The sequence below is a fragment of the Canis aureus genome, chromosome 21 (assembly GCF_053574225.1).
Source record: "Canis aureus isolate CA01 chromosome 21, VMU_Caureus_v.1.0, whole genome shotgun sequence".
Lineage (NCBI taxonomy): Eukaryota > Metazoa > Chordata > Mammalia > Carnivora > Canidae > Canis > Canis aureus.
In genome coordinates, this window is record NC_135631.1 from 11,803,040 (window position 1) to 11,825,722 (window position 22,683).

Genomic DNA, 22,683 nt, shown 5'->3' on the forward strand with positions numbered 1-22,683 from the left:
TGGAATCTGTCTAATGTCTGGTAGTGGAAGAGGTCAGGCTAAGAGTTATTTACTGGCAGTGGACCCCTTTGCTCATGAACCCGATTTGACCATTATCATTCCCATTTTATTTTGTTTTTTAAAAAGATTTTTATTTATTCACGGAGACACAGAGAGAGAGGCAGAGACACAGGCAGAGGGAGAAGCAGGCTCCCTGCAGGGAGCCCGACGTGGGACTGGATCCTGGACCCCAGGATCACGCTCTGAGCCAAAGGCAGACACTCAACCACTGAGCCACCCAGGTGTCCTCTTATTCCCCTTTTATGGAGAGGTACCTGAAGGCACAGAAAGGAAAAGAATGCCCCTTCCCCCAATGACACAGCTGTAAGTGGTGAGGCAACCATCCGCAACCAAGCGGTCTCACCCCGGAGCCCCCATTCCCCAAGTTATCCACCACACTGCCTCTTGGAGTGGATTTCCAGGGTGGCTCCCACCCTCTTGTTTGCTTCGTTCACTCACTGAGTGTGTGTTGAGCCCCTGCCGGGTACCAGGGACCATCGTGGGCCCCAGGGAACTTGGGACAGAGGTCCCACCCCAGTCCCCCATCTTGCCTGAGGCCAGGTTCTCAGAGGATGATGTCCTCACAGCCCTGTGGCCTTGGCTGCACAGGCCGTGACCTCAGATATCAGCTGGGACAGGGAAGGCGCCTGGGTGACACAGGCTGGCCGCAGGTCTGAAGAGTAAGCGCCTTGCCCTTTGAGCAGGGCCCCCGCCACCCAGCTCTGGCACACTGTTGCCACATGGAGCCACCTGCCTGCAGTTGCCAGTTCTTCCGATTTTCCAGCAAAGTTGAACATTGGGTCTTTCCATGAAATCTTGTTTTTTCAGAGTTGGCAACTAAGGCAAAAATAAAAATTGGAAAAGATAAACCCAAGACAAAAACCAGGCACCAGTTTGTAACCTGTGGATTCTTTCTTCTGCTGCCTTTCTACAGGCCTGTCTCTGGTCGAAGCAGGTTCTAATGATCCCCCCAGGGCCACCTCTGTCAGGAAGTCCCTCCACTACCTGCCATGAAGCCCCTAGCCCACCCCCTGATTGTAGTTTGTCACCCCCCATGCTAGACTGCCACCTGGCATTAGTGGAAAAAGCATGACCTTTGACTTGGATAGATTCCAGACAGCTGCTGTGCAGCCTTGTTCAAGGCACTTGTCCTCTCTGAGCCTGTTTCCTGTGTGAAAAACAAGTAAAGTAGAACTGTACTCATTAGGTTTTTGAAAGGGTTTTAAAGACAGTAAAGACAGAAACTCAAGTCGATCAGGATTAGGCAAAAATGGATTTTATGGGCTCAGCAAAGTGCAAAGTCCAGGGTCCTGTTCAGCTTCAGGAACAGTTGGATCCAGGGCTCACACAGTGTCCTCAGGACTCAGTCTGTTCCTCTTACTCTGCTTGCTTCTGTACCGCCTCCCCTCCTAGGCAGGCTGGTGTTTGCGAGTGTATGTGGTGCCACAGTGGCCGGCTGCCAGCAGATCCATAGTAACGTTCCATTCTTTCCCAGCAGATTTCTCCAAAGCCCCAAAATTGCCCCTCGTGACTGGCTGGGCCCTTTACCCTTGCCTGCAGTGTTCACTATGACTTGCAGACTCGAATGCTGATTGGTTGGTCCTATCCCAGAATGGAGCATTTGGAAAAGGGGATTCTCCAAGGACACCAGGGTCCTTTGTGCCAGAAAGGGGATAGATGCTAGCAGGAAAACCTACAGACATTCTACTCAGGCTGCAAGTCTCATGAGGGCGGGGACCTAGTTCACCCTGGGGTTCCCAGCACCTAGGACAGTGCCTGGCATGTGAGGAAGTCAAGAGTGAATGAATGGATATCCTCCACAGTGCATGCAGACACCTGGCACAGAGCCTGGCATCAGCCACGCGGTGCCCCTCCTGTCTCCTTCCTGGAGGGCTGGGATAAAGGTTTTTCATCCTCGCCCGCTTCACCTGTCTGGTGCAGTGTCATGGTTCTGCACCGGCTGCTTGGTACTGAGCTGGCTAGCTCCTCTGGGGAGGCCCCAGAACACCCGTTTGTTAGGGCAAGCTTGACAAACAGTAAATATAATCATCGCTGATCACACCACCTTGCATTCACAGGTATCATTCTCCAAAATCATCTCATTCTTTGCTTCTCTACTGCCTGTGTCCACATAATTTATGTTTGTTACTGTTTGGCGACCGAGCTACAGATAGAGCTCCGATGTAAAAAGGGGCTGTAATCCACCCTCTGGGGTCGTGGGGGAGGATTAGGCGACAGAATGAAGAAGTGGAACACCTGGGGACAGGGCTGGCAGAAAGTGGGGGTTCAGGCAAGGCCAGGTTCCCTGTGAATGCCTTCAAGTCAAGGTCTCAGTCTGAGCCTTCCCATGGATACCTTAGTAAATGGCCGCTGAGGACACGCAGAGAGACAAACAGACGCACCTATACATGCACACATATGGTTAGGGAAGAACCCCAATCTGATGGCCAAGACTCTATGGGTCGGCAGGACAATGACTCCGGTGCAGTAAATAGCAGGATCATCACATGGTGGCCTTGGTTACTGCACCCCCAAGTCCCACAGGGTGACACAGTGGACCCAAACGGTGACTGTGTGGACCGTGGGTTACACAGCATCGGAAGAACTCGGGGGCCGGCACCTTGGGTAGCCAGTGCTGAACAGGCCGGTTCCACTTCTCTGGGGCTGAGCACCATGCTGCGGTCGCTTTAACCTACTTATTACCTATGTGACAAGCTACTGAGATGACTTGGGGTCAGAGTCTGGTGAGGCCTTAACAGTTTACATACTCAGCAGGGACACTCAGGACCCTTGGGGGACCGCCTGGCCCATCACACACACACACACACACACACACACACACACACACACGGGCATGCACGCACACCTTACTTGTCGAAAGACGGGGTGGCGGCCTGGCTGCTGATGGTGAGCTCCTGTGGGAGGTCTTCATCACGCTTGGTGCTGACACGTACCATGGCTTTGAGCACCTTGCAGTTTCCAAGGGTACTTCCCAGCTTTTCTGTGTGTGTGCATCACCTAAGGCCATCTCTGGTGCAGGAGGCCTAGGAGAGGAGCACAAGACTGAATTTTATTTATTTATTTATTTAGTTAGTTTTAAGATTTTATTTATTTATTCATGAGAGGCTGAAGCAGAGGCAGAGGGAGAAGCAGGCTCCCTTTGGGGAGCCTGATATGGGACTTGATCCCAAGGCTCCGGGATCATGACCTGAGCCAAAGGCAGACGCTCCACCACTGAGCCACCCAGGTGCCCCAGGACTCTGCATTTCTAAGTGCCAAGTGATGCCCCTACTGCTGGTCTGGACCACACATTCAGAAACAAGGATTTAGGTGACTTTTGAGGTTTCTTTTAATTTTGAGATGCCGGGCAGGACTGGATGAATAGAATAAACAGCCAGTGAGAAGGGCAGGGGTGGGAAGGAGCAGTGAGGGAGGAGGAGGAGGATGAAGAAGAGACTGCAGGAGAGATAAAGGCACAGTGCCAGGTCCACTGCCCACCCCCCCACCAGACTCCCTCCATAGGCCTTCCCCTCTGGTCTCGTGATGTAGAGGGACTCCTTTCCTTGGAGTCAGAACACCACATGGGGTTTCACCAGGGCCCCACCTTGCTAATTGGAGGCTCTAGCCCCATGGGGCGGGCTAACTGTAGGTTTGAGAATGTGCAGGACACCCTGGGCCGGGGACAGAGAAAGGAGGGCCTGGAGAGGGGCAGCCCGGCACAGACCGTGGTGGTGGGTTCCTATCTCCTACCACCTTCCTCTGGGAGGCCCTGAGCAAGTTGCTCCCACTCTGGGCCTCAGTTTCCTAGCGAGGAAAGGAGGGTCTTGAATCTAGCAATCTGGATACAGGCTTTCAGCTCCGACAGCCTAGAGGAGGCAGTGGGATGCGAAAGCTCACTTTACCCAGCCCTACTCCTTAAAACCCACAGGGGCCTTGGGTGCGGATGGCTTCAACTCCCTACCCTGCCTGCCCTCTTCATTAGCATCATGGGGGAGGGGACCTAAGGAGCTGACCAAACTAGAGGTCCTGTGGGTGGCCAGCTTCTGCCATACCGGGCAGGCGGGCAATCCAGGCAGCATGGCCCTGACCATCCTTAAATGCATCTACACATTCAGGTCACTTATACTCATGACCTCCTACCTTCCTGCTTCATCATTTGCAAGTGCAATCTCCCTGAGGCCCTGGAAGCCTCAGCCCAGAGACCACCCCCCCCCCCACACCGGCACACACCCCCTTCTCCGCAAGCCATATTTGTCTGTGCTCAACTTGATATCTGGTATCTTGGAGCTAGGTCAGCCTCGGGGAATTCATGTGGACTTCAGAGTTCCCTTCCAGGGGGTCAGCAGGTGCTAAGGAGGAGCCCCCTCTGCCTACCCTCCCTCCATCAGCAGATGCCTTCTCCCCTTCTGCTCCCTGCCTGGGAGGTGGCAGGGCAGCCTACAGCTTGTTTTTTAAAATGTTAATACTAACATGCCTTTCAAAATTTGTTGTTATACAAAACGAAGAGTATAATAAATTTCCTCCATAATCAATAACTCATAGGCATTACTAATCTATTTTTAAAATCAGAAATGCATGCATCTGGTGGAAAGCTCCATAAGAGGTAAGGCCCTTTCCTCCGCTAGCCCTCAGTCCCAGGAACAGCGGCTGTCACAGCTCAGAACTCTTTTGTGCAGACGCGAGCACGTATAAATGTGTATATCCTTTCTATTTTATTAAAATAGGGCATGTTTATTTTATATAACATTTATACAGCTTGCTCGCTTCGTGTCAGACGCCATTCTAAGTATACGGCAAATATTAACTCATTCAGTCCTCCAAACAGCCTTAGGTGCTATTCGCCAAAGCACAGAGAGGTTAAGGAAGGCCCCCAGCATCACACAGTGGTAAGTGAAGCTTGAGAGTAGAACCTAGGGAGCTGGGTACCGAGATCTATGCTCTTAGCGACCCCTTGCTGCTGCCTCTCTAATGATGCAGATGGTCTTTACCTTGGTTTTGTTTTCACCACCAATTACATAATCCATTCAACAAATGTTTATCGTGCACTCACTTTGCACCAGGCACTGTCCTACTTGCAGGGGATTCAGCAATAAATGGAAGATAAATATCTCTGCCTTCCTGGCGTTTGCATTCTGGTTGGGGAGGCAGAGGGCGAATAATATAAATGAGTACTACATCAATGTGATGGTGAGTCGAGCTCAGGAGAAAAGCCAAGCAAGAGGGATAGGACCCATCAGGGGATTGCAGTTGTATCTAGGTGGCAGAGAATGTGACCTTGAATTAAGACCTGAAGGGAGTGAGGGAGTGAGCCCTGCAGGTATCTGGGGGAGGAGCGTTCCCAGCAGAGGGAACAGCCAGTGCAAAGGCACAAGATGGGAGCACTGTCATGTTGCTGGTTGAGCAAGGTGGCCCCTCTGGCAGTGGTGGGAGTGAGGGGGGCACAGTAGGAAAGAGGTCACAGAGGGCAGACTGTGTCACTCTGGAGAGTTTGCTGTTGGCTGAGCTTTGCTCTGTGGAGGGTTTAGAGCAGGGGACCATTTGATCTGACTGGTTAACGGGGCTGGAGAATGGACAGCAGGGGCAGAGTGGCAGCAGGGAGACCATCAGGCTGCTGCTGCAGCCCTTCAGGCCAGAGGGAGAAGTGGCTCAGACCACGCTGGTGGAGCCCTTGTTCCATGACTTTCCTTCTTTGGAACAGCTGCCTGTTGTCCAGAGACCCCATTATTTATTTAACTGGCCTCCAGATGGACTCGTTGGTTATTTCCAGTCTTTTGCTATTCTAGATAGTGCTGCCGTGAAAAGTCTTAGACGTTCATCTCAGTGAACTTCCTAGAAGTGCAATGGCAGGATAGAGGATTATGTGCATCTTTTAAAGGTTCCCAGGCTTATACCACTCTCCTTAAATACACCAGCTTACATTCCCACCAGCGTGCGAGAGTGCTTGGGGTACAGCTTCAGGTCAGGCCTTGGGCTGAGGGGAGAGCATGGCTGGGGTGAGATGCTGTAGGCCCTCCTGGTTTGCTCTTTGGAGATCAAGGCACCATCAAGGCGGACCCTTTAGAGAGGCGCAGCCAGAGTTTGGGACACAGCCGGAGCTGGTAGGTGGGTGGTGTGCATGGTGATGGCCGCATGTCATAGAGACCTGTCCTGGAAGGGCCTGAGTGATACAGGAGCCTAACAGGAAGTGCAGAAGTAGGGAAGGTTCCAGGAGCAGCTGATTCCATCGACTGCCCAAGTCCACATCTCTGAGATGTTGTCCCGCACCAACTAGTCCTCTGATTCTCAGACACTAGCTGGTGTCCCACGGCTCACTGCAGTTCTGAGACTAACCACCCAGAGTCAGCACTGAATTTACAGATCGAAGGCTCAGTCCCACAAGACTGTCCCCATTTGAGACACCAGTTGCAGGTCCTGGGACACCCATGTTTCTGACCAACACATATCAGTGGTTTCCACAACCTCCTTCTCAGGTTCTATAATTTGCTAGAATGACTCAGAGAACTGAGGAAAAGTGCTTTACTGACAATCATAGTTTACTATAAAGGATACAGGCTAGATGGAAAAGATGAACTTGGGTAAGGTAGATGAGAAGGAGCATGGAGCTTCCATGCCCCCTCCTTGTGCACCCTGCCCCCCAGCACTGCTACCTCTTTCCACCCAGAAGGCTCTCTGAATCTTTTTTTTTTTAAGGTTTTATTTATTCATTCATGAGAGACAACAGAGAGAGAGAGAGAGAGGTGGACATATAGGCAGAGGAAGAAGCAGGCTCTCTGTAGGGAGCCTGAGGCAGGACTCAATCCCAGGACCCTGGGATCATGACCTGAGCCAAAGGCAGATGCTCAGCTGCTGAGCCATCCAGGTGCCCTGAGGATCTCGGAATCTTTTTTTTTTTTTTTTAAGATTTTATTTATTTATTCGTGAGAAACACAGAGAGAGAGAGAGAGAGAGAGAGAGGCAGAGACACAGGCAGAGGGAGAAGCAGGCTCCATGCGGGGAGCCCGACTTGGGACTCTATCCTAGGTCTCCAGGATCATGCCCTAGGCTGTAGGCGGCACTAAACCGCTGAGCCACCGGGGCTGCCTGGCTCTCCGAATCTTGATCAAGAATTTTTTGAGGCAACTTATCGAATGAGAGAAAATATTTGCCAATCATCTATCTGAGAAGAGATTCATATCCAAAAGATATAAAGAACTCATATGATTCAATAGCAGAAAACCAAACAATCTGATTAAAAAATGGGCAGAGGAGCTGAATAGACAGTTTTCCACAGAAGACATACAGACTAACAGGTAAATGAATAAACATCACTTGGTCATCAGGGAAATGAGATGTTCCGACACTTGTCAGAATGGCTAGCATCAGGAGGGAGAGAGAGAATAAGCCCTGGCCAGGAGGACGGGAACCTTGGTGCACTGCTCTGGAAATACGAATTGGTGCAGCCACTGTGGAAGATGAGACAAAGCTTCCTCAAAAAAATAGGGGCACCTGCGTGGCTCAGATGGTTAAGCATCTGCCTTTGGCTTGGGTCATGATCTCAGGGTCCTGGGATCAAGCCTCACATCCGCTCCAGGCTCAGCAGGGAATCTGCTTCTCCATCTCCCTCTCCCCTTGCTCATGCTTTCTCTCTTTGTGTATCTCTCTGTCTCAACTGAATAAATAGACTCCTTAAAAAAAATTAAAAATAGAAATACCATATGATCCAGCAATTCCACTTCTGGGTGTTTACCCAAAGAAAATGAAAATGCTAATTGGAAAAGCTGTCTGCACCCCTATGTTCACTGCAGCACTATTTGCAAGAGCCAAGGCTTGGAAACAAGCTAAGTGTCCATGAACAGATGAGTGAGTAAAGAAGACGTGGTAGAGATAGCGGAGTATTATTTATCCATATAAAAGAACGAAATCTTGCCATTTGTGACAACATGGATTGACCCTGAGGGCATTATGCTGAGTCAAATAAGTCAAAGACAAATACTGTACGATCTCACTTACCTGCAGAATGAAAACAAAACCAAACCAAGTTCATAGACCCTGAGAACAGACTGGTGATTGCCAGCGAGGGGCGGGGGTGAGGTGAAGCGAAATGCATGGAAGGGAGACAGAAGGTACCAACATCTAGTTATAAACTAAGTCCTGGGGATGTGATGCACAGCCTGGTGGCTATAGTTAATAACACTGTATTGCATAGTTGAGTTGTTAAGAGAGTAGATCTTAAGTGTTTTCATCACAAGAAAATGAATTCTGTAACTATGACAGATGTTAATTTACTGAGATCATTTTGCAGTATATACAGATATGAAATCATTATGTGGTAGACCCGAAACTAATATGCTGTTGTAGGTCAATTATACCTCAATTTAAGAACCAAAGGATTTTTGTAGACCTCACTCTCCAGGCCCCTTCCCCTCCCAGGAGGTCAGCAGGTGGGCCCGGAAGTTCTAACGTTCTAATCCTGGGTTCTGGGGTGACCAGCCCTATCCTGAGGCTCTGTAGGGGCCCCGCCCTTAGTCACTCACTAACATACACTCAGGTGAGCTAGAAAGGGGCAACAGACACTCCTATTACTTGGGAAATTCCAAGGGTTTTAGGTGCTCTCTGCCAGGAACTGGGGACAAAGAACAAATATATTACTTATTATACCACACCTTCCCTCTGCTCCACTGTGTTAGCTTCATCTTGAGGGTGCTTTGCACAACATGGCTGCATGCTTTCTTGGTCAAGTCATGAAACTGAAGTCCTTTTCTTCCCTTGGATGGGCCTAAGTAGGTCAGGTATCTGACCTTAGAAGGGGAATGTCAGGTGCTGACTAGTCAAAGTCCAGGTTCCTGATCTAATAACTGGGGAGGAGGATGGTCTTGCAGTGGTCTTGTACCACTGTCTTTGATTAGTTGGAGTGCGCACCTGGAGCTGAGGGTAGGCCCAGCTCCTCCTGGATCTCTGTAGGTCCTGGGAGAGAGGTGTCCCACCTGAACAATGTCCTGTTCTTTTAAGGGGGAGGAGGAAATGGGATCCAAGTAAGCCACCAGCAGTGTCTACTCTGAGAGCAAACATGGGAAAAAGTTGACTCATGAACTTTTACATTGCTTCTCCCGACATCTTTTCAAAATCTTATCAATGATGGGGTCAGCCTGTTACCTTTAACAGGTTCTGCAGGAGGGACCACCTTGGGAGAATGTGTTCCACTGCCCACCCCCATCCCCCCACCCCTGGCCAGCTGTGCTCAACTGCTCTGCAGATGAAGGCCTGAAACCCAATTGTGAGCCTCGCTGGCTGGACCCCAGTTCCTCCAGCTGCAAAATCAGGGGCTATACTGGGTCCCAATTTCGCCCATGAGAGTTCTTTGCCCTTAGGACCCCTGCAGATATTTTCCTTTGTTTCTACTAACATATAAATACATATGGAAAAATGCACATATTATAGAAGTGTGGCTCAATGTATTTTCACAAACTCGTACACCCGGTGGACCAGCACCAAGATTAACAGAGCATGACCGGCATCAGACAAGCCCCTTCCTTATCCCTTTTTCATTCTTCCCAAGGGTTACCATGGACACTTCTAACTAATACCATAGTTTTGCCCTTTTTTTTTTTTTTTGACTTTACATGAATGGAATTATACAGTATGTCCTCTTTGGAGTCTCGTTTCTTTTCTCGCATCGTGACTACATACGATAGCAGATAGTGTGGTTTGGTTAGTCTCATTTCTGCACAGTAATTGACCCACCGAGCTATTTTGTAAACATAAAGAAGCTTAATGAAAATTTACAGTTCCCTGAAATCAGCAGGACAAATGAATGAACGTGCCAGATCTCTCTGCTTTTGCTTATAGGAGGATAGCAACTAACCAGTATGTTAACCCTGGTTATCACCTACCAGCATGTCTAGGAAAAACTAGGAAAATGAATGAATATATATTTTTTAAATTTATTTATTTATTTTAGAGACAGAGGGAGAGGGCAGTGGGGAGGGGCAGAAGGCGAGGTAGAGTCTTAAGCAGACTCCCCACTGAGCACAGAGCCGGACACGGGCTGGATCTCATGACCCAGAGATCATGAGCTAAGCTGAAACCAAGAGTCCGATACTTAACCAACTACACCATGCGGGCACCCCGAAAAATGAATGAGTTATTATACGATATATTTAGTCTTTTCGGTAGACAATATCTTTTAAAATGGGGATCATAAGAAAAAGAAAAATAGAAGTCTTTCGTGGTAGAAATATCGGGGCTCTTACTGATCCATCAATCGATTTGCATTCATTCATCAAATGTGCAACAGATGCCACTTATATGCCTGGGGTTCAGTCTCTAATTTGGAGTCCTTCTTCCTCCCAACCAATTGGTTGAGTCTCAGCATCCAGTGACAAGTGGGTGAGGGTGTCGGAACCTTAGACATTGTCTTTAGCAATTTCTAAGTTAAAGGATTATAAAGAGTTCCTTTAAAGAGTGACTTTTTTCTCATAAGCAAAAAGAAGGGGAACTCTTTCTCTTTAACACACTGTGCCAACTAACCACACGTGATCCCGCAGAATATATTTTCCTAGACCTGTGTGTGCAAATCCATGTGTATATGTATTTCTAAAATGGAGTTATTTTGTATCTATCTTTTCACAGTTTTCATCTTTAAAAGCAGATTTTATTGGGACGCCTAGGTGGCTCAGCGGTTGAGCGTCTGCCTTCAGCTCAGGTCGTGATCCCGGGGTCCTGGGATAAAGTCCCCCATCAGGCTCCCCACAGGGAGCCTGCTTCTCCCTCTGCCTATGTATGTGCCTCTCTCTGTGTCTTTCATAAATAAATAAATAAAATCTTAAAATAAAATAAAAGCAGATTTTATTTTCTAGAGAAGTTCTAGATTCACAGTAAAATGAGGGGAAAGCATAGCATTCTCACAGTCTCCCTGGCCCCACATACCCACGATCTATCTCCTCTGCTATGGGAGAGTGCCCAGAGTGGTACGTTTGTCACAACTGATGAACCTGCACCGACACGTCATTATCACCCAGAGTCCGTGGTTTACATCAAGGCTCCCTGTTGGTGCTGTACATTCTGTGGGTTTGGACAAATGCATGATGACACGTATCCACCATTACAGTGTCACACAGAGTAAGTTTCACTGCCCTACAAATCCTCTGTGCTCTGCATATTCATCCCTCTCTCCTGCTAACCCTGGGTGACCACCGAACTTTTTACTGCCTCCACAGTTTTACCTGTTTCCAGAATGTCATATAGTGAGAATCATCCAGCAGGGAGCCTTTTAAATGATCTTTCACTTAGTAACTTTCATTTTTCATTAACAATATGTTGAGCATGTGTTTCCATATCAATAAATATTCTTCTAAAGCATTGTTAATTGCTGTCTAATATTTCACCATGTGCTATATATTTTCTTTACTGTTTTCAAGGTGTGTTTCCCCTGCTGTGTGTTTTTTGTTTGTTTGTTTGTTTGCTGCTACTAAGAATAGTGTTGCAGAAGACAGCCTTGTAGGTAAATCTTTGCATACAGCTTAATTATGTCCTTAGGATAAACTCCTAGATTTGGGGTTGCTCCTACGAAGGTTTTGCTCATTTCAAGTCTTTTGATATGTATTGCCAAATCGCCCTCCAAAAAGTTCATACTGATTATTTTCCAACCAGGGGCGTGTATAGGGTATTTTCCCCCACTCTTGCCAACTTGGAATATTGCTGAGATTTTTAAATCTTTGCTAATAGAGGTAAAATGATGTTTATTATAATCTATATTTATTTGGTTATTAAATTTTGTGGTTTTCCATAAAGCATGTTGGCCATTTGTCTTTCTTTTACAAATTCCCTTTTAAGTATTATTTTCCTTTTTTTTCTGTTGGGATGAACATCTTTATAACAGACATTTTATTTATTTTTTTAAATATTTTATTTATTTATTCATGAGAGACAGAGAGAGAGAGAGAGAGAGAGAGAGAGGCAGAGACACAGGCAGAGGGAGAAGCAGGCTCCATGCAGGGAGCCCGATGCAGGACCCAATCCCAGGTCTCCAGGATCACACCCCAGGCCGAAGGCGGCGCAAAACCGACAAGCCACCTGGGCTGCCTGAATTCAATAACATTTTAAGACCATTTTATCATTTACTTCATCCTAAAAGTATTTATATACATTTATAAATCTGTCTTATGTATAAATTAAAGGCACATAATTTATTCCATCTAGAGGCAGTGCTTCTCGGGCATATAATTCAACGGTTCCCTGTAACGATTCCGTGTTCTTCCTCTATTTACCCCCATGGTTTACTATGAAGAACCGTGTTGGACCTTTCATTTTTCAAGCTGAGGAAACTGAGGCTCAGGGCAAGGCAGGAACTTGCTCAAGGTCACCTAAAAAGTTTACAGCACAGCCAGGACTGAAACCCAGAGCTCGGGATACCCAGCCCAGTTCACTGGGTGGCTTGGGCCAGCCCTCTAATCTCCTGTCCCTTGGTCATCAGAGGGAACAACACAGGATGCTGTGGTGGCACCGGAGCTGACCCTCGGATTCTCATGGGGCCAGCCGCTAGGAAAACCAAGTGGGCACAGATTCCCAGTCCTCAGGCCACACTAGCTGCCGGGCATTCCAGGACCCTGGCGCCCCGCCAAGGGTGAAAACAGAGCTGCTGCCCTCCTGAGCTGCATTCTGCCCCCCCACCTTGGGTTTGCATCTCATTGCTGGGTTTGCAACATGCCTAATCTCTGCATGTGCAGACTCAGAGGAGCCAGCTGAGAGGGAGCATTGCCAGCAGCTTGGAGTCCTCCCTGAGGCCTGCGGGCCAGCCCTCCCCCAAGCCCCTCAGTGGGCAAACAGGTCCAGAGCAGACTGCAGAAACAGTTGCTGGAGCTTCAGCCAGCTCAGGCTTCCCAGTGCCCGCTGAGATGGAACCAGTGAAGGATACTAGCCTGTGGTGTTCTCCCTCTCTTCCCCAGTGGAAGTCTTGCCACCACCCCCCACCACCACCACCTTCATTACAGACACAGGAAGCCCTAATGCACATCAGTCATGCAAATAAGGCTCGGTTCCGGTTCACCGCTTGGCAGCTGGACTGCTCCAAGAATGGAGGGAACTTAATCATGCAGTCAATAAATAAGCCTCAAATAATGAGTACTCTGAAAGCCATCGTATTTCCTTTTTTGCGCTAGCCGCCAGGAGGCTCAGCACTGAATGGGCGGCTAGATCACTAGCCATCTGACAACAGATTCTTGGTATAATTGGCATCAATCTTTCTCCATGAAATCTCTGTCCCATTGAGTATGTGTTTGTGTTACAAATCATCACGGTTCTTTTACGTGATGAAGGTGGGATGTAAGTGAAAAGTAAAATATGAAAGGAAATGGCCAGTAGACATCTCTATCTTGAGGTATAAATGAATGCTTTTCTCAGAGGGAATGGTTTTCCATTTAAGACTCAGAAAATGTCTGCATGTCTCTTTTCCTCTCCCTCCTTCTTCCCCTCCATCCCTTATTTTCTTACTCTTGCCTTTTCCCTCCTTCCCTTCCCCTTTCAGGTCTCTCCCCTCCCCCCCTTCCTGCTCACTCCCTGCCTCTGGGCGGCCAGTTTAATACTAATATCCTTTACAGACCCAGACCCGTAGCACTTGGCTCTTCCCAAGGCCTCGCCCCAGCCTTTACCTCATTTATTCCTTATGGGGATTACCTGGCAAACAGGATGATTTCCATTTTACCAATGAAGACAGAAAGGCCTGGCGAGTTTAAGTGATGTGTGTGTGCTCAGAGCATACACTTTAGGACTTCTTATCAGGTTCAGGTCCCGGACTCAGAATCTAATTCCATCGCAGTCTCTGCTGTACCTCACTGCCTCTCATTGCCAGCCTCACCCACTGGGCCACCCACCCTGCCCTGCTAAGATCAGTGAAAGCACCCAGAAGAGAAGAGGATTCGAAACAATAACCCGCCCACCTTGTCTTCCTTTCTGAGATCTCTTTTAGACTTGAGATTGTCAGTGGGGCCAGTAGGACATATTAAAGGGGGTGGTAAATTGCGACATGGGTCATTTGGCCGTTCATTTGGCCAAATATTGAGAATACACTGTGTGCTAGGCAAGGCTGAGACTAGGCTAAGGCAAGAAGTCACCTAAGTTGCCAAATTCAAGGATGTGTTCACTTTCAGGTGCCATTCCTGCCAAGGGCATGACCCAGAGAGGTGGGGTGCCTCCTTAAAGTTTATGCCCTAGCACCTTGCTGGTCTTTCACTAGTTCTTGCCCTGGTATCAGGCACTGTTACAAGTGCCAGCAATGCAGTTTTTTCAGTGGTGAGCAAAGGTGCCTGCCCTTGTGGAACTTATAATGTATTGTGGCAAACAAGTATTCATCAAATAATCATGCTAACAAAAGACTGTTCTAAGGCTGACAAGTGCCACGAGGTAAGGGACGCGGAGCTGGAGAGGGTATTATGGCTCAGGAGGTTGGGAGAAGAGAGGGAGGGCTGAAGGATCCGTGGGATTTTTTTTCAGGTGTGCTGCAAGTGGAGGACACAAGTTCACAGGTGCCATGGCAGGGTGGGGGTGGCATGGGGGTGGTGCTGGTGGAGGATGGAGGGGCCAGAGCAGGAGAAATACAAAATGGTCCCGAGCAGTCTTTTTCTAATAAAGTGCCACAGTCTGCAGATGACTGACTTAAAAAAACAAATCCAACCCAATGGAGAGAATTCAAAGCCACCCCTTAAGGAGGTCACGTATACCCACCTTCCTGATCAGCTTTCTTCAGGTGCAGATATGCAGAGACTGTGTCTAACTCTCTCCAAACTCATCTTCTTCCATTTCCGTACGGCAGCATCTATGATAGAATCTAACATTGGCCACATTTTCCAGATGAACAAACGGGAGCAGAGAGAAGCTGGATAACCTGCTGTCTCAGGCGGCCATGACAAAATGCCATAGACTGAGTGGCCTAACAAGATTTCTCTCTCACAGTTTTGGAGGCTGGGAAGTCCACCATCAAAGTGCCAGCCAGTTTGGTTCCTGGGGAGAGTTCTCTTCCTGGTTTGCACACTGATGCCTTCTCGTCCTCACCTGGTGGAGAGAGAGAGTGAGCAAGCGAGCTCTGGTGTCTCTTCCTCTTCTTAGAAGGGCACCAGCCCTATTGGGTTAGGACTCTAACCTTGTGACGTCATTGAGCCTTTATCACCTCCTCTCAGGCCCTGTTGCCAAATACAGTCACATTAGGGATAGGAATTGGGGTTGCGGGCGGGGGCACACGAATTCTCAGTCCACTAACACCCACCAACCGCTGGGATTTGCAGGCAGTGCTCCTTTCGGAGACCTGGGTCTCTAACCACCAGACCGAGCCACCTCAGGATGTGCTGTGTGTGAATGTTGCCCATCCAAGTGACAAGTGCTCCTGGGGCTGGAAGCGTTCCGTGATCCTTTACAAATAAATCCGTGAGACCTTGCCCAGACCCAGCAGCCGGGCTCGGGGGCGGCCTGAACCCACCCCAGGGTGATCCCGGTGATCCTTCCGGGAGAGGTTGGGCTGAGAGTGAGGCCCGGGGGCGAACCAGACCTGAAACATAACGCTTGAAGCGGGGTTCCCCTGTCTCCAATTTACTCGGAGCAGGTCCCCGGCTCCAGTCTAGGCTCCGTTAGGAATGGACTGCGTGACCTTGGGCAAGTCCCTGGACATCTTGGCATCTTCCTGCCCTAGGCTCCCGCCTCGGGGACCTCAACCCCGGCCCCCCACGGCGGGGGGCATTCCGTGGGCCGGGAGGGCGGCCCAGCGGCAGGCGCGGAGCCTGCCCCCCCCCCCGCCCCCCGCCGGCCCCGCAGGTGCCCGGTCCCCACCCCCGGCCGCGCAGGTGGGGACGGGGCGGCGGGGGGCGGGCGCGGCGGCAGGGAGCCGAGTGCCCGGTGGCCCGCAGGCCGCGCCGCAGCCACGCCGAGTCCGCGGCGGCCGCAGGGAGGGCGCGCGGGGGGCCGCCCGCGCTCGCCGCCGACCCGCCCGGCCCCCACCCCCCGCCCCGGCCCCCGCGGCGCCCCCCGGCCCGGCCCCGGCCCCGGCCCCGGCCCCGGCCCGCGGGGGGCTGGACTCCCGCCGGGCGGGCCCCTGGCCGCCGCCCCTCCCGGCGCCCGCTCCCGCTCCCGCTCCCGCTCCCCGCGCGCCCCCCTCCCGGCCGCCAGCCAACTGCGTGCCCCCGGGGCCGGCAAGAAGCCACATGCCCCCGCAAGGAATGCCGGGCCTGGCGGGCGGGGGGCGGCGCTGGGCAGGGCCGGGCGGGCAGGGCAGGGAGCTCCCCGCCGGGAAGGTTGGTGAGACGGAGGGCGGCCCGCGCCCTGCCCGCGCCCCGGCCCCCGCGCCCCGCGCCCCGCGCCCTGCCCGGCCCCCGCGCCCCGCGCCCCGCCGCGCGGCCTCACACTTTCCCCGCCGGACACGCGGGCGGGACGGGGCGGGGCGGGGGCCGGGGCCGGGGCCGGGGCCGGGGTGCGGGCGGCGCGGGGCGCGGGGCGCGGGGCCCGGGGCGGGGCGACTCGGGCCGCCCCCGCCCCCTCGGCGCGCCCCCGGCCCCGCGGGCTCGGCGGAGGGGGCAGGCCGTCGTGTTTCCCCGCACCCCTCCCAGCCGCCGCCGGCTTTGGGGCCCCGGTGGGGAGCAGGGGGCTGATTAGCCGAGGAGCAGGGGTGTGGCCAGCGGGGCCCCGGGTAGTGAGTCACACACGCTGCTCGCCCAGTCCCGGGCCGCGAGCGCGGTCCCGGCCCGAGCCGCGCGCCGCCCTGGCCCGAAGAGTGTCCCCGGGCTTGGCATGAGGACCCCGGGGTGCCGAGGGAGGGGCTGAAGCCCGGCGCGGTGGTGGAGGAGGGCGGTAAGCGGGCTGGGGAGACTGCCCCGGAGAGCGGGGAGCGGGTGGGGCTGGGAGTCGGGGCGGCCCCGGCCCGCGGGGACCCCCAGGCCCCGCCTGTACCTGCTCTGAGCTGGCAAAGCGGGCCTGGCCGCATTCCCTGGCAGCCTCGGGGTGAGGGGCTGCGCCGCCGCCTCTGCGGCCCCGTTTCATCTGCCAGCCCCCCTCTTGGCCCCAGCTGGGCTTGAGTGGGTCCCTCCCCTGCTCCCAGTTGCAGACTTTGGGGCCGAGGCTCCTGTGGACTCCTGGTACCCTTGCCCTTTAGTCCTGGGGTCCCTGGCTGTGCTACCCTAAGGCCTGCCCCCTGGCCTGAGCTGCCCCCCGGCGGCCTCTGACCCCAGGGGGCTGGTGGCTCCAGTCTTCCCTAGGACCAGCCCGGGATAGAAATGGCATTTCCTCTTGGCTGGGCTACAGCTGTTTTTGTTGTCTGTGTTCTCAAGCGCTTCCTCTGGGGATGGCAGGGAGGGTAACCAGACTCCACGGGACCCCCGCTTGCCCTCTCTGACACTCACCCTTCTTCCCCTGTCTCTTTGATCCTCTTCCTGCGCCATCCGCCTTCGCGTCCCCAGGACAGAATGACTGAGAACATGAAGGAGTGCCTGGCGCAGACCAAGGCGGCCGTGGGGGATATGGTGACCGTGGTGAAGACCGAGGTCTACTCACCACTCCGAGACCAGGAGTATGGCCAGCCCTGGTGAGGCCCTTATGTGGGGACAGGAGAGGGAAAAATGGGGAGTCTCCAGGCTGGGTGGGGTGGACGCCCCCCGGGCGGGGGGAGTTCCCACTCCTGGCCCACCTTCCTTAACTTTCTCTGGGCAGCTTCTGGGAGCAGATGTGAACGCAGGCTCTAGAAGGCTAGAAGAATCCACACCGCGGCCCTCGAAGGCCTAGGCCCAGGTCTCAGAACTCCTTCACTATCCCCAGCACTGAACGGGCAGCCTGGCTGGGACTCCTCCGCCCACCCCGCATCCCCGTGGCCTCCTGGCCTGGTCCACGGCTCCTCTGCCCACCAGCCTGCCACTCTCTGATGGCTTCTTTGCTTTCTTTACCGGCCCCTGGCCTGGCCAGCTCTAGGAGACCAGACCCCTCAACCATGGAAGTGGAGCCCAAGAAACTGAAGGGGAAGCGTGAGCTCATCATGCCCAAAAGCTTCCAGCAAGTGGACTTCTGGTGTAAGTGGAGCTTGGGGCTGTGCCTGGGTTTCTCCTCCCCTCACCCTACACCCACCCCGCGCCCCATCTCTGCTTAGGGAACTTGCAGCCACCATAGTAATGATAGGTACTCGCCCGTTATGTAGCAGACGCAGGGCCAGGCTTCTGTGAATCCTCACCGTGAGCCACCGAGGTGGCTTTTATTGGTCCCATTTTCCAGGTGAGGACACTGGGGCTTGGTGAGGTTCAGAACCTTGCCTCGGGTCCCCCAGCCCACAGATGCACACGGTTGCAGTTCAAACCCAAATCCGTCTGACTCCAAAGTTGTGCTTTATACTTAAAACAAAGGCAGCTACTGGCTTCCTTCGCATTGGCAGGCATGTCCTTGGAGGCCCCAGGGAGGGTCATGGGTTATTACCACGGAAGACTCAGGGGCCTGAGGCTGGCTGGGGTGGAGCCGATCCCACGCAGTGTGCTTCTCACTGCCCTCTGCCGTCCTCAGGGTGGGCTTCCCTGCAGCCCCTCGCCTCCGCCGTGGGCGTCCTGCCTCCCTGCCGCAACTGAGGCTCTTTCGCTCTTTCCATCCCTTCAGTCTGCGAGTCCTGCCAGGAGTACTTTGTGGATGAGTGCCCGAACCACGGTCCCCCAGTGTTTGTGTCCGACACGCCAGTGCCCGTGGGCATCCCAGACAGGGCTGCCCTCACCATCCCGCAGGGCATGGAGGTGGTCAAGGAAGCCAGTGGGGAGAATGACGTGCGATGCATAAATGAGGTCATCCCCAAGGGCCACATCTTCGGCCCCTATGAGGGGCAGATCTCCACCCAGGACAAATCAGCTGGCTTCTTCTCCTGGCTGGTGAGTGTCCCCGGGCTGTGCCACTGTGCCGTGGGAGAGGGTGCTAAGGAGCGAGCCTAGAAGGAAACCAGCAGGGGGAGCCATACGCTGGCCCAGCCTGGCCCAAGAGCTTTCCTGCCATCCCTCCAGGATGTGGGGATGATGGATGTTGCTCTCCCCTTGCCCTGGCTGAGTGCTTGCCACCCTGGGTGGCTGAGAGCCGCGCTGAGGAGCCCATCTGGCCGTAGTCAGCAGAACCAGTGACGGGGCTCGAGGGAGCCCATGGCCCGCCAGCCAGGCAGAGTGCAGGGTGACTTCCCCGTGAATGTTCATGTGTGTACGTCTGGTGGGCCCCACAAAATGTTGTGGCATTTACGAGGGGTTTACCCAAGCCCTCCTCTGGAGTGGGTGACTTGGGTCTGGGGGCCACAAAGCAGTGATGCCAGGTGCTAGGCTGGGCGCCAGAGGAAACATGGCCCTTCATGTTCAGGGAGTGGACAGTCTGGTGGGGAGAACAGGCACTGGACAGGTACGTGCACATGTGATCATTACTACGGAAGGGGGAAGACAGGACATTCTAGGAGCAGAGGGAGACGGTGGTGTTCATGGTGCTCAGGGACCTGGGGCCTGGAGCCAAGTTCATTATGTCAGGTGACTTTGCTATTTACTGTCAAACGTGACCTTGGATGAGTCATTTAACCTCTTTGTGCCTGTTCTGTAACAGGATAATCACAGGTGATGGTGGAGATGAAATGGGTTAACATTATGAAGCTCTTAGAACTATGCCTGCTTTCAGGAAGCTTGCAGTGAATATCTGCTATTATTATTGTTGTCGTTGAGGGGTTTGGGCAGGATTCCCTTCAGCCTGAGACTTGAGGAATGAGTAGCAGTTATGGGAAGGGAGACAGAAAAATGCTATGTGCATACAGAACAGCTGAGCAAGAGAAACTCCAACAGGTCTGGTGTGGCACTAGCAATGAGCCCGAGAGGCAGAGAATTCCCACCAGATGGCCAGAACAGCATGTGCAAAGGCCCTGTGTCAGGAGAGAAGATGGCATGTTTGCACAACTAGAAGAAGATCATTGTGCCTGAAGTACAGCAAATCCAGGGGCTGCGGGGGGGGGGGGGAGGTGAGACAGAAGCTTGGATGTATAGGGCCCAGTAGACCAAACTGGGACTTTTGCTCTTTAAGAACACTGAGAAGTTTCATTTATGTTTCGAAATGGTGACTTTGGCTGTAGCCTGGAGAACAGATCGGGGGTGGGGACATTGGTTGAGAATGGATGCCTACAGCTAAGTTAGAGGTTATTTTCTACATCGGTGATGGTGGAGGTTTGAACTAGGGTGGGGTGGCAACACGGAGACAGGTGAACTAGTTTGTGACCTGTTTCAGAGATAGGCGAGATTGACTTGGAAATAGATTGATTGGCCTAAGTAAGGGTGTGGGAATTGGCCAGGACAAGTCCTTCAGAGTTCCGCTCTCAGCAGGTCAGGAAGGCATCTCTGAGAAATGGAATGCAGGGCAGGACCTGGGTGGAGGTCCAGATCTCCATTCTGGTTTTGGACTGACGGCAAGGTACCCAGTGGCTATGTTAACTAGGCGGTGAGCTACATGGGTACGGTGCTTGGAAAGGAGGTTTAGAGATGTCACTTCCGGAGTCACCTGTGCATAGGGGTCAGTGGGGTTAGAGATGCAGAGGGCAGCCCACAGGGAGAATAGGTGAACGAGAGGTGGAGAGGGTCTACGGTGAGCGTTGAGGAACTTCAGTGATGTGCGGGTCCAGCAGGGGAGTGTGATCCTGCAGGGGCGACAGGAAGAGCAGCCCAAGAGATGAGAAATGCAGAATGGCCAATGGTGTCGGATTCTGCTGGGAAACAGGCAAGAGAAGGCCTCAAAAGCGTCCCTTGGGTTTAGTGCTGGGGAGGTCACTAGCCACTTTATTTAGCAAGAACTGTTACTGTCAGACAGTGGTTCTTAACCCGGGGCGGTTTGCTCCCTGCTCCCCTCACTCTGGGCATTTGGTAATGTCTGGAGATGTTTTGGCCATCACGACTTGGGACGGGGAATATGCTACTGGCATCTAGAAAGTAGAGGCCAGGGGTTCTGCTAAACCTTTCATAATGCACAGGCTGGCCTCCTACAACAAAGAATGATCTGGCCTCAGTGGTTGATGGTGCTGTGGTGGAGAAGCCCTCTGATGGGAACCTTGTTAGAACCCAGGTGACCAGTGGAGCCACTTCTTAAGAGGTTTGATCAGAGGTAGTAAGACCAGTGGAGGAGAGACAGGAGTTGGGAGGAGATGGCTGCAGGCAGATGCAGGGGCAGGGAGCTTTGTTAAAAGAGGGACAAACAAACCTTGAAAAACCTGGTGGGAGGGTCCTACTAAGAGAACCAGTTGCATATCGAGTAGAGATGAGGCTTGGTGGACGAGTTGTTCTATTATCAAGAAGGTTCAGGTGAAAACATTGCATACAGGAGGGAGATGGGTCAGCATTTTTCCTATCACTGGAGGGACATCCTAGAGGCCTGGAGCAGATGGAGGGAGGGTAGTGTAGTAGGTCTAATTATGTCCCCGCCTTCCCCAGAGGATGGCCATGTCCCGATCCCTGGATCCTGTGTGCATGTCCACTTAGACAGCAAAAGAGACTTTCCAGAGATAATTAAATTAAGGCTCTTGAGATAGGGGTATTATCTTGGATTATGGGGGGGGCATAGAATTACAAGCATTTTTATAAGAGGGAGGCAAAAGAGTAAGAATCAGAACAGATTGGAAGATGTTATCCCGCTGGCCTTGAAGATAGAAGAAGAAGCCAGGAGCCGAGGAATGCAGGCAGCCTCTAGAATCCTCTAGAAGGCAAGGAAGTAGAATCTTCTTCCCTCAAGCCTCCAGGAGGAACTCAGCCCTTCCGACACCTTGATCTGAGGACTTCTGACCCCCGGAACTGTGAGATAATAAACGTGCCATGTTTGAAGCCACCGTATTGTGGCCATTTGTTAAGCGATGGGAAATGCACGCAGTGGGCTTCCGTGTCTGGGGCGGGGGGCGGCTGCTAACATGCGTGGAGAGAGCTGGCCTGAACCAGGGGAGCGCCGAAGCTGAGTTCAGGTGGGATATGTGAGACGCCCAGGTGGCCTGTCCAGGGGCACACTGGTGCGTGTGGGGCAGCCAAGGACAGAGGCCTCCGTGTAGGGAGCATGAAGCATGTCAACGGATGCGGCTGAGACCCTGGGAGGGGGCGGGCGGTGGGGACAGGTTTGCAGAGAAGCGGGAAGACAGCTGCGGGGCTGGAGCAGCGCACGGATCTCTGTGTCCTGGCCACAGGCAGTTCTGTGATGGAAGCTTTGCTGCCTGGGATTGAGGTGTGAGTGGGAGGTGAGGGGAAGGAGCCAGCAATGGTGCCTGGCTTGTTTTTAAAAGTCTGGCTGCCGGCGAGCAATGATTATATGCCAGCTATGTGCCACATTCCTCCTCCGACAGTCCTGTAGGCGAGGGTCGATCCCCTTCTGGTTCAGGAGAGGACACCTGGGACCGAAGAGGTTCAGTCTGCCACCCCAGCTCCCATGGCTGACACAGCGTAGACTGTGAAGATAGCGCCTCTCCACGCTGCTGAGCTTTAAGGATGGGAGGACAGGAGGCCTTTTCCCAACCTAGTAATACGGAGGCAGAGTGCTGCTGTCTTGTCTTGTGGTTGTAGTCCTGCAGAAGGCTGTAGGGCCAGGGATAAGGGGAATGGATTTTGACTGAGCAGATTAGAGATGAGTCTGGAAGGATGGGTAGAAGTTCAGCAGAGGTGAAAATCTAGGCCTATGCCCAGG

General features: G+C 52.7%; 1 protein-coding gene and 1 long non-coding RNA gene across 12 annotated transcripts in view; one reads left to right on the top strand and one right to left on the bottom strand.

Annotated features, from left to right (window-relative positions):
- Nucleotides 1-22,683, top strand: part of PRDM11 (PR/SET domain 11) — a 93,589-nt gene that overhangs the window by 16,202 nt on the left and 54,704 nt on the right. For 4 of the 5 annotated variants that reach the window (XM_077862990.1, XM_077862988.1, XM_077862991.1 and 1 more), the window contains exons 2-4: nucleotides 17,451-17,575; nucleotides 17,950-18,053; nucleotides 18,625-18,887. In XM_077862990.1, coding sequence (XP_077719116.1) covers nucleotides 17,457-17,575; nucleotides 17,950-18,053; nucleotides 18,625-18,887 — 486 coding nt within the window. In that variant the 5' untranslated portion in view covers nucleotides 17,451-17,456. Of the gene's footprint in view, nucleotides 1-16,510; nucleotides 16,846-17,450; nucleotides 17,576-17,949; nucleotides 18,054-18,624; nucleotides 18,888-22,683 lie in introns of those variants that run through there. The other variant, XM_077862989.1, reaches the window with a different exon arrangement.
- LOC144292541 (uncharacterized) lies at nucleotides 70-15,755 on the bottom strand. 7 transcript variants are annotated; one of them, XR_013359920.1, is made up of 6 exons: nucleotides 15,275-15,755; nucleotides 15,152-15,191; nucleotides 14,963-15,063; nucleotides 14,737-14,827; nucleotides 2,911-3,083; nucleotides 71-1,207 (listed from the first exon to the last, which is right to left on the bottom strand). It is a non-coding gene; the product is annotated as an uncharacterized LOC144292541 (long non-coding RNA). The 7 variants fall into 7 exon arrangements; XR_013359915.1 differs by having other exon boundaries at nucleotides 73-1,207; nucleotides 14,737-15,063; XR_013359919.1 differs by having other exon boundaries at nucleotides 70-876; nucleotides 1,134-1,207; nucleotides 2,906-3,083; nucleotides 14,737-15,755.